Source organism: Sphaeramia orbicularis, chromosome 4 (genome assembly GCF_902148855.1).
Source record: "Sphaeramia orbicularis chromosome 4, fSphaOr1.1, whole genome shotgun sequence".
NCBI lineage: Eukaryota > Metazoa > Chordata > Actinopteri > Kurtiformes > Apogonidae > Sphaeramia > Sphaeramia orbicularis.
The window spans coordinates 19967030-19976740 of NC_043960.1; the positions used below are offsets into that span (position 1 = coordinate 19967030).

The following is a 9711-nucleotide window of genomic DNA, read 5'->3' on the forward strand; positions in this document are numbered from 1 at the left end:
AATGCTTCCAATGAACATTTATTTTTTTTTAATAAACAGCCCAACATTCAATGAAGCTGCAAAACAAAAGAGAAAATACTGCTCCTTGAAGGATCATTTCACCTAAAAATGAGTTCTTCCTGGGTCTGTTTGTGTCAGACAAGCTTTTGACCTGCAGTCTTTCCCAAAATTCAGACAGGTGGAGAGTGAAGTCAATCTTGAAACAGAAAAAAATAAAATTCTGTCACATGAAAAACTACAAGTGTGTATATAATTTACAGTAACATAATATTTCAATGGCTCTGAGCTGTGGAGGTTGGTTTTAGTGTCTGCAGGATGAAAAACAAAAAAACAAAAACACAACTCTAATTTTTCCTTATTCTACAACTCTATCAAACTTGCAGGTCATAGTCCACCATCAACATCCAAATACAATGTCCAAACTTTACATCACCAATCGAATAAAGTGGCCATCTGTGGAAAAAAAGGGCATGCTGGGAGAAAAATAAACTCACATCGATACGAATGTGACTGCAGAAAAAAGTCCTGAACTGTCAAAACAGCTCAAACGCCACCAGACAAATAAACTGGTTCACATCCTCTCCGTCCTTGTTCTACTTGTGTCCCTTGCTGGTCTTGAAGGACACCTGCAGGACTTTGTCTCCCAGCCGGTACCCGTTCAGGTTGTGGATGGCCATGGCTGCCTCCTCGTAGTTGGACATGGTGACGAAGCCGAAACCTTTGCACTTGTTGGTGTTGAAGTCTCGGATCACCTTCACGTTGACGACTGCTCCGAACGGCCCGAACATCTGCCACAGGATGGCCTCGTCCGCATCCTGACCCAGGTTGTAGATGAAGATGCACCAACCGCCCGACCCGTTCCCGGAGGATCCGCCCCCTCCGCTTGAGTGGTCAACACTCATCGGAGAGAATCTTGGAGAAAAACACAAAGTAGGATCAACTTTGAAATGTGGATTTAGAGGAAAATTTTGCATGACTTCAACACAGACAGCATTCTGCCAACGATACTTTAATGTTCAAAAATTCATGTGAAGGAATGCTTCTAGGACCAAAAAAAGAGTTTGTTCGAGGTGCTCTTTGGAAAAAGGGATTCATAAAGTAGTTTTGACTTGCAGTGACACCATCTGCTGGCCGTTTTACATGTGGACACCCTCTGCAGGCCATTATCTTTATGCCCAGTTGGCAAGTTCCTATTGGTCAGGTTCTACTATACAGGAACCTACAGTTTTCCAGGATCCTGTTTGACTTCCTGATGAAGGCTTGAAGCACATAGAAGGGGTTTTTTTAGGTCTAGATATGACCATGCCATGGTAATAAAGGCATTTTTATTGTTTAAAGAGAGTGCCTTGGAGTTTTTCTTCCAGTTTTGTAAATACTTTAATGTTGCCATTTGATAAACATCTCAACAATGCACCTCATCAGACTGCAACTCCATCTGCCTCTTTGTCTTCTTAAAATACACACATTGCAGGGTATTTTCATGTCTTCTAATGTGACACTAGGTAAACATAATGGAGCACTTTGCTTCAGTACAAGTCTGTAGTTAGTGTATGCGATAACTATAGCCTTCAGCCAGGATCATGTGTCATCAGGTGGTTCCAAACTTTCACCATGACACTCTCCAGTTGGTGTTTTCACAGTTATGCACATCTCTTACATTATGTGATGTAAATTCCAGCTGATGAACGACAAAGTGCTGTCCATGTGCGGTGATCGTACCTGAACCTCTGTGCCTGGTGATGGACTGGTCCGCCAAAGCGCCTTGACTGGCCGTGGTACATCTGTGACACCATTTGGGAGTTCCTGGCCTGGTTTGGATTGGCGGCAAACTTGACCGTGATTGGTTCAGAGCTGCCGGGAGGCACATTGCCGTTGAGGTGTTTAACAGCGTCTTCAGCCTCCGCCCTCTTGTCAAAGCGGATGAAAGCCACACCCCGGGACAGACCTAAACAACCAATAAGATGTGTTCAGTAATGGGCTGCGACTGGTTCCTTCTTCATTTAACTGTAACTGTTCACTATTTACCGGAGGCCTGGTCCACCAGCACTCTGGAGTTGATGATGTGTCCGAAGCGGGAAAACATGTCCTCCAGGTCCTGTTGACTCAGGTTCCTCGGCAAACCGCTGATGTAAAGATTAGCATCTTTGATCATGTCCGAACTTGGTCGGGCGAATGAAACCTGCAGGGAGGCAACAGGAGGAGTTTCAGTTTGGCTTCACAACCTGCAGGAATTCAGATAAATAGAAACCAACAAAATTGAACCAAATAAAAGACAGTTACATACAGTGTCAAAAAAAATATCCAGGGATATTTTAAATATTTAGTAGTAAAAGTAGAAGTTGACAAAAATGTGTCTTGACAAAAAGAAAAAACAAAAAAACCCAAAAAACAAAAACAGTTGTCCAAATTTTTCACATTTAAAAAAATAAAATTACAAAATAAACGCATTAAAACAGGCTCAGATCAAAAGGCAGTTTTAAAAAAAAATGAATAAAATAAAAGCATTTCATTTATGAAAAGAACAGTTTCGGCACACTGTCACACTGAACTGAAGAAAATCACAGATTCAGTGGCAACAAGTGCCGAAGGTCAAACCGCCTGATGATAATTTAACAAGTCAGTAGAAAAACAAAACAAAAAAAAACAAAAAAAAAACATCATGACAGCAGAGTTAAAAAAAATACCTTCATCCATCTGACAGTTTGCAGGAGAGGGTGCCCTCTACTGCCCATGGTTACTTGGAGAACATAACACATCTATCAGTTGAGACAGGAAAATCAAAGAGCACCTTTGGCACATTACCTTGATAGTTTTAGACTGTAGCCTCAGGCCATTGAGGGTACTGATAGCCCTCTCTGCATCATTAGGGTTAACAAAGTTAACAAAGCCGTAACCTAAACTGTGGCCTAGAGAAACACAAAGGAAAACAACAAAATAAAATAACAAAACTGTTTTACAGCCACCACATATTTTGGATATTCACAATACAGATGTAAAAATGAATACAGCAGAAATCAGTTTGAGAAAACTGAAATATATTGAGAACACACCCAGAAAAATCTGACAAACTTCAAACATTCAGTGTCACTGTATATGAAAACCCAGATTTTAGATGCATGTTTAAAGTTGTAATCAGGAATTTTTACTGATGCCTTATTTGCTTCACTGAAACTCCAGGGGCATTCTGGGAGTTGTTTAGAGGCAAGCCTTTCTATGGATCATCAATCCCAAAGACAAAATTTGATGCATGTTAAGAGATGCTGGGTTTTGTTTCACCATTTATTTTAAAAAATTCCATACAATCACATATTTAAAGATAACCACGCTGCTTTTACACTGACTGTGGGCATGTCAATGCACATCTTATCAGACCAAATTATGTAGTGGTAATGTAAGCAGTTCTCTAATAAGAACGGTTTCAGTTTGGTTGCAGAAATATTGTCCATGTAACTGCAATTATTGACAACACAAAATTATCAAGAAACTATTGGAAGTGAAGCATTCAGAAACTGATTTCTGGGTTTGTTCTTAATCTTAATACAATCATTAAACATACTTTACAGATATTTTCACTGCCTGAAAAATAAAATAAAACAGGTGAAAACAACTTTCAGAGCATTTAAACATCAGCAAAAAACAGTCAAACCAAACAGTGTGCTAAGACATATGATGGCGTGTCTCTCACTTTAATGTGGGGAAAATAAACAAGTGATCCAAGTATTTGATTTAAATAAACCATCAATGTAATGAAATGTTTTGATATGTCATCTGTGAAACCTTCCTTAATGCCTTAAGTGATTTACAGTCCAATCACATAAAAAAAAAAAAATAAATAAATAAATAAATAAAATATACAGTGATAAGTCAGTGATAAAAATACCTGTTGAAACACTTGAAAACCTGGGGTGAATAAAATAAACATTACAACAATGCACAAAGAAAAACATTCAGATACTGAAGGAAAAAAATTCACAGATCATTATTTAAAAAAACAAAAAACAAAACTGTAATAAAGAAAATTGACATCAGAAACATTGAGCAAAATAACCTGATCAGGAAACAGCTGTTGGAAAGAAGGTAAACAGGAGACATTGAACGACTGCAACATTTAATAAAAGAAAATCTGTACAAATATTCAACTCTGGTGACCTCTGACCTGTGAACGTTTATCCTCGACCAACAGTGGCCTGTGTGGATGCAGATTAACCTTCTGTCAGAGTTAAACACCAGAGATAAATACACTGAGCTGATATGTAATATTTATGGTATTAAATGTTGGTGAAGACTGAGGAGCAGCACCCACCACCGAACTACCTGCTCATCTGTTAAAAAGGTGGACAGTCTTAAAAATACCTTATTTGAGGCAGAATAATTATACAGGCCTTTAAAAAAAAAAAAAAAAAAAAAGGTGAATTTTTTTTTTATCCCATTAAGACTGGATTCAACATATGAATTTAATATGAACATAGAGTTAGATGCACTGACATTTTAAAATAACAACAGCAGATGTAAAGTAACAGAAAACATAAAACCAGACACAAAAAAATGCATATAAACAAGTTATCAACAACAGGACAAATGATGAAAGATGCACAGCAGATGATGTAAAACAAGACAGACGTGAAAAACTCAAAATAACAGTTAAATAAAAGATAATGAAGGAATTAAAACACAATATCACATCATGAATAAAAATAAAAAATAAAATAAAAAGACAACATTACATGAACAAAATAAATTAAAAAGGAATAAAATAATAAAACATGGTGTCACACAAGACAACCGTAAGCACTAAATCAATGAAATAAAAGGATCAAAACCTTATAAATTGGTTACGAAGAGATCTGAGGATCTAATGAATATGCATTGAAAGTAGGGGTGGGCGATATGGCAAAAATATATCACAATTTTTAAAAAATAAAATCACAATCTCGATTTTATCACGATTCTTTACATTAATCTTTCAGACTAATATCCAAGTTTCTCAACAGTGCAACCAAATAATTTCCCTGTCTAAAATATGGCCCTAAAAGAAAATAATAAAACAGAATATTTAGCCCAAAGAACCTTCCACAACATTTTTAATTTAAATAGTTTGTGCACTTTTGCCAACAAGTGCCAACAACATAAACATACTAAAATGTAAACAACACTCTGATTAAGTGCACAAACTGAGAGGTGTAAAAAATGAACTGCACTTGGTTTGAGGTAGCTTTCAGTAAACATGAAAAGTAAAAAAAATAAATAAAAAAATAAATAAAAAATACAGAACAAAATGTCAGTGAGGAAATGCCCGTTTGAAATAATACTCTAGGTTTAAGACCCATTTACTTATGTAAAGCAAGCATAAAGGCTCATTTATGCTCGCTTTACGTACATTGTCGTGTCACTGCCTTCAGACTTCTGTGCGTTCAATGTGTTTCTCAATCAATCCACCAGAGGGTGCAGCTCTTAATTACCATGTGGCCAAATACCACGAAGAAGAGTAAAGTTTTCAGAGGAGAAGCAGAAGAAGAAAGTCAATAAGAAATATGGAGACGATAGAGGAGGTTTTACTAATGTTAATATTGATGAAAGTAGTTGTCATAAATATGTCGATAGTTTTTCACTAACTCACAGTCGCTCTTTGAAAAGTTCCACTATTTCTGGAAACTATTCTGTTCAAATCGCATCACTGCTTCCACACTTCCGCAAACTCCCGGAAAACAGACAAAATTACGTACGGAATGTATGCCAAGGACAGACAGACCACTCCGTCCATATCAGTTTGTATCTTTAGGGCATAAATGAGCCCTTAGTCTGTTTGACTTAATGAGCAAGTCATCCATTTCACTGTCAGCCATGACACATATTATAGACAATTCCACGATCTCTCTGCTTTGTCGGATCGTCGATACATTCTAATCCTTCATGATCTAATATCGTCATATCGCACACCCCTAATTGAAAGCGAATGATAAAGCTAAGCTCTGATCTGAACAGATCATTTTCCAACTACTACAAATTATGTTTGCTGTGGTTGAGGCAATCAAAGCTGGTAAAGAAAGTCACTACTGTTGTGTAATCATTTACATGATAACACAACATCACTTTGGAACAGTATGAATTTCAAAGAGTGAGCAAATTTTACTATCTAATCACTCTAAATGGTTATATTCACTGTATTTAAAGCAATTGCAAGTGTCAAATGATATCGAAAATGTGCTCATGTTGCATCTAGCTCTAAAGGCAGATGTGTGCAAATGTTGCATCTGGTCTTAATGGGTTTGAGGAGTTGTTTAAATTTAAGGTGGACACTGAAAAAAACTCAGTGGAGGTTGACTGATACTCAGCTTTTAAAAAGGCCAATACAATAACTATTGTTTGAAATAAGAAAAAAAAAACATTTATGTCAATTGATCATCTGAAAATAATAAATAGTAGGAAAAAAATAGCAAAAAAACAGTAATCACAAGATGCAGCCCTAGTTCTACGACTATGTATGGCTTTCCTGTCCCTGTGTCTCTAGCAGACTGTACAACCACCAACCACTTTCACATTAAAAATCCCCCCGGAACACTTAATAAAACAGCCTCAGTACCAAATAACTGTCCACACAGATCGAATAGGCAACCTTTACTAAGAATCCTTACCAGTGCCAATATTAGTCAGTAGCTCCAGTTATGAAGCTGTGATCACAGTTAATGCAAACTCAGTCAATCCGTGTGAATTCTGTGAATGGTTTTATCCTGACTAGAGCATGAATTAGATAATGACAAAAAAACAAAAACAGGAAGTATTTACAGTTTTCACTTAATCCAAAAATTTCACTAAACAAAATAAATAAATAAATAAATAAATAAAATAGAAGTCACAAAAAATCCAATGCAATTTATTTTACCCCAGATGACAGGGGAAAAAAAGATCAGACATTTTGGGCTGCAATAATACCCATCCTTCCAAAAAAAAACATAATAATAATAAAAAGAAGACAAACATGTATAGTTTGTACTAAGGCTGTGGGGGTGAAGCCTGCAAGGAGCACTGCAGCGACAGACAAGTATATAAAGAAGTTATATACTTCTGTTGGCTACATATATAGTAGCAATATATATAGCCCCAGAAAGCCTTAGAACACCCTCTGCATTACAGTGCCCCCTTGCTGCTGCTAAGACTTCAGACTGACAGCAGGTGTGAGTGTGGTGGAGGAGTTACCTGCCACTTTGTCCCGGATGAGCTTGGCAGACTCAACCTCGCCTACACTGCTGAACAAGCTGCGCAGTTCTTCCTGGCTCATGCTCTGTGGCAGGTAGTTCACAATCAGGTTTGTTCGGGCATCTGACTCGTCCTCCACCATTTGCTCGCTGTAGCCGTTATCGTACAGCTCCGACTGTAGGTAAAAAAAAAAAAAAAAGACAGAAAATGAAAGTGTGTCTTGATTGGGGTGCTATCAGCTAACTGCAATGAAATGGTCCTAGACAGAGATAACACTGTAGTACTATTTGATAATATGATCAACTATCAGGAGCTGTGTGACAGTTGAACAATCCGAGGTCACTTTAAGCCCAACATTTTGACTTTCTAGCATCAACAAAACATGTTACACAAACTCCTGCCAATTAAAGTGGATTAACTGCAACATTAATGCTAGCAGAAACCACAAACACAACATTCTCCTTAAAACAACCCAATGAAATCAAACATTTGACTTCTGAGCATTCATATCAAATGCACATGCTTAGCTTTTAAGTGTATGTGTTTTGACACTAACTAGACCTCATACTTTAGTCTTAGTTCTCAAAGAGAAGTAAAAAAAATCAGAATATGATAGCACAATACAATATAGTACAATCACAGAAAAGAGAGATCACATGGCAGCAGTCACCTTTCCACCTGCACCTCCTGCGGTGCCGTCTCTGACGTCACCCTGGGACGACTGAACCTCACACACCTGAAACAACAACACAAGCATTAAACACCCCAAAGAGTCTGAGCTGCAGGTAAACTGGGACATACTCTTCTGATTCAAGTTTTGCCTTCCAAGGATTTCAATATTTGCAAAACTGAGATTAAATTTAGTTAAAGAATTCAAAATTAACTGTACTGTTCTATATTCATTGTGAATTTGATTCTCCAGCCTTTTGAGTATTAGCAGTGGGTTATTAAAAATTATAATACTTTTTTTTTTAATAGATAATGTATGACACCCTTGCAACTGCTGCTGTTTGGTGATACTGCACATATACAGCATTTAATTTTAATGTGTATTCATGTAGACAGAAATATAAATCAATTAAAAATCATATATTGAGCTTGAGTTGGGAAATTGAAATGATATTCAGTTTTTGTTCATGTCTCCCAGGCTTACTTAGAATTGTCATGTCACTTCTTTCATCAGCTATCCATAGGCTTACCTTTAAGTACCTGAACTGCCCTCGTCGTAGAGCCATGAGATGATTGAGTGTTTCCTCCACCTGGAAGAAAGAAAACCAGACACCAGTGGGTTATGGCACTGACCAACTTGCTTAGATAGCCTATGACTGCACACTGAAATATGCCTGATGATGTCTGACACCGCAATAAGAAGAGGCAAATCTCATCAGTATCAGATGTACAAAGCACAAGCAGTTTTGAAATTTTTGATGATACACAGACGGCAGCAATGTATGAAAGAGTACAGATCTATCCAACCATACCCGTTTCAATAACAACGAAATTTTAAATTACCTGTGATTTGATTTCACTTTGGAAAAACGGGTGATTATATAAATTGACCGGAATTACCGATTAACTTAAGATGTTTAGTACAACACTTCTTAGGGACGAGCATTTTATTTACTTTTCTAAGTCGAATAATCAAGCCAGTTGTAGTCAATTAGTTGTGGCGTCATCGTTAACACGTGGCCTCCAACCGAAGTAAAATAATGATTAAAAACAAAATCACAAGCTTTACATTACATCTGCAACACTCGGGCAGAAACCGTTCCACTAACATTAGCTCCATGTTAAGTATAGATCTCCTAGCACCTAAAATAAAAATGAATCGACACTCCTTACCATGTTGGCTCATCCATTATTCATGCTCATCCCTAGCTACAACATCACACACAATTAATCGTCAGTGAGATTTGAATTCAGTCTGTCGTTTGATAAATCAATGATTTAACAGTGAAATTCGGTCTAAATGCATTGCATTTTAGAGGAGATACTAGATATTACAGTGGATCTTCCTGCTAACGTTAGCTTCTTCAAGCTAACAGTCACCTGCAAAATAGATGTTAGTTACGCTGAGTTCTGGATGTAAATGATAAATATACATATAAATAGCCTAAACATAATGCAGCAAAAACAATTCTTCTACTTAACCTCCTCTATATAATTCAATGCCACTTCATTAAACAGAGTATTCCCGCTACATGTCGGTGCCATCACCCATCTAGGATACTGTGTTAGCACTGCTGTTAACACAAAGAGGCTAACCGGTTACCACAAGCTAACTGCGGGAGCTAAGACAATGTTAGCGTTATATTTCTTACCTGTAATTTAGCGATTATTTGACTGCCTGTGTGCAAATGCAGCAAAGCTACCGTCAGACCAGTGTTATGGGTGTTTTCGTGATTCTACGCGAATAAACAGCTTTTTAAAAAAACAAAATTAGCTTCTCTGCTTTTCGGCTCCACCCGAAACACATCGAGTAAAGCCAAATGAAATCTCGCGCTACTTAGCCTGGGT

General features: G+C 37.3%; 1 protein-coding gene across 2 annotated transcripts; it reads right to left on the bottom strand.

Moving 5' to 3' along the window:
* On the bottom strand, positions 1–9698 carry LOC115418178 (ELAV-like protein 1). 2 transcript variants are annotated; one of them, XM_030132565.1, is made up of 8 exons: positions 9516–9698; positions 8394–8453; positions 7865–7930; positions 7195–7369; positions 2803–2906; positions 2026–2179; positions 1720–1945; positions 1–912 (listed from the first exon to the last, which is right to left on the bottom strand). In XM_030132565.1, the coding sequence occupies exons 2-8, from the start codon at positions 8427–8429 to the stop codon at positions 594–596; spliced, it is 1080 nt and encodes a 359-aa protein (XP_029988425.1). In that variant the 5' UTR covers positions 8430–8453; positions 9516–9698; the 3' UTR covers positions 1–593. The 2 variants fall into 2 exon arrangements, with proteins under 2 accessions (XP_029988425.1, XP_029988426.1); XM_030132566.1 differs by lacking the exons at positions 2803–2906; positions 7865–7930; positions 8394–8453; positions 9516–9698 and having other exon boundaries at positions 7195–7330.
* Positions 9699–9711: the final 13 nt, after the last annotated feature.

Bases quoted from the DNA above. Each gene is read 5' to 3' on its own strand.
- LOC115418178 (XM_030132565.1), bottom strand. From the start codon at position 8,429: ATGGCTCTACGACGAGGGCAGTTCAGGTACTTAAAG. The intron at 7,370-7,864 runs GTGACTGCTGCC...TTTTACCTACAG, and splicing joins CAGGAGGTGCAGGTGGAAAG to TCGGAGCTGTACGATAACGG. The intron at 1,946-2,025 runs GTAAATAGTGAA...TTGGTTGTTTAG, and splicing joins GCTGGTGGACCAGGCCTCCG to GTCTGTCCCGGGGTGTGGCT.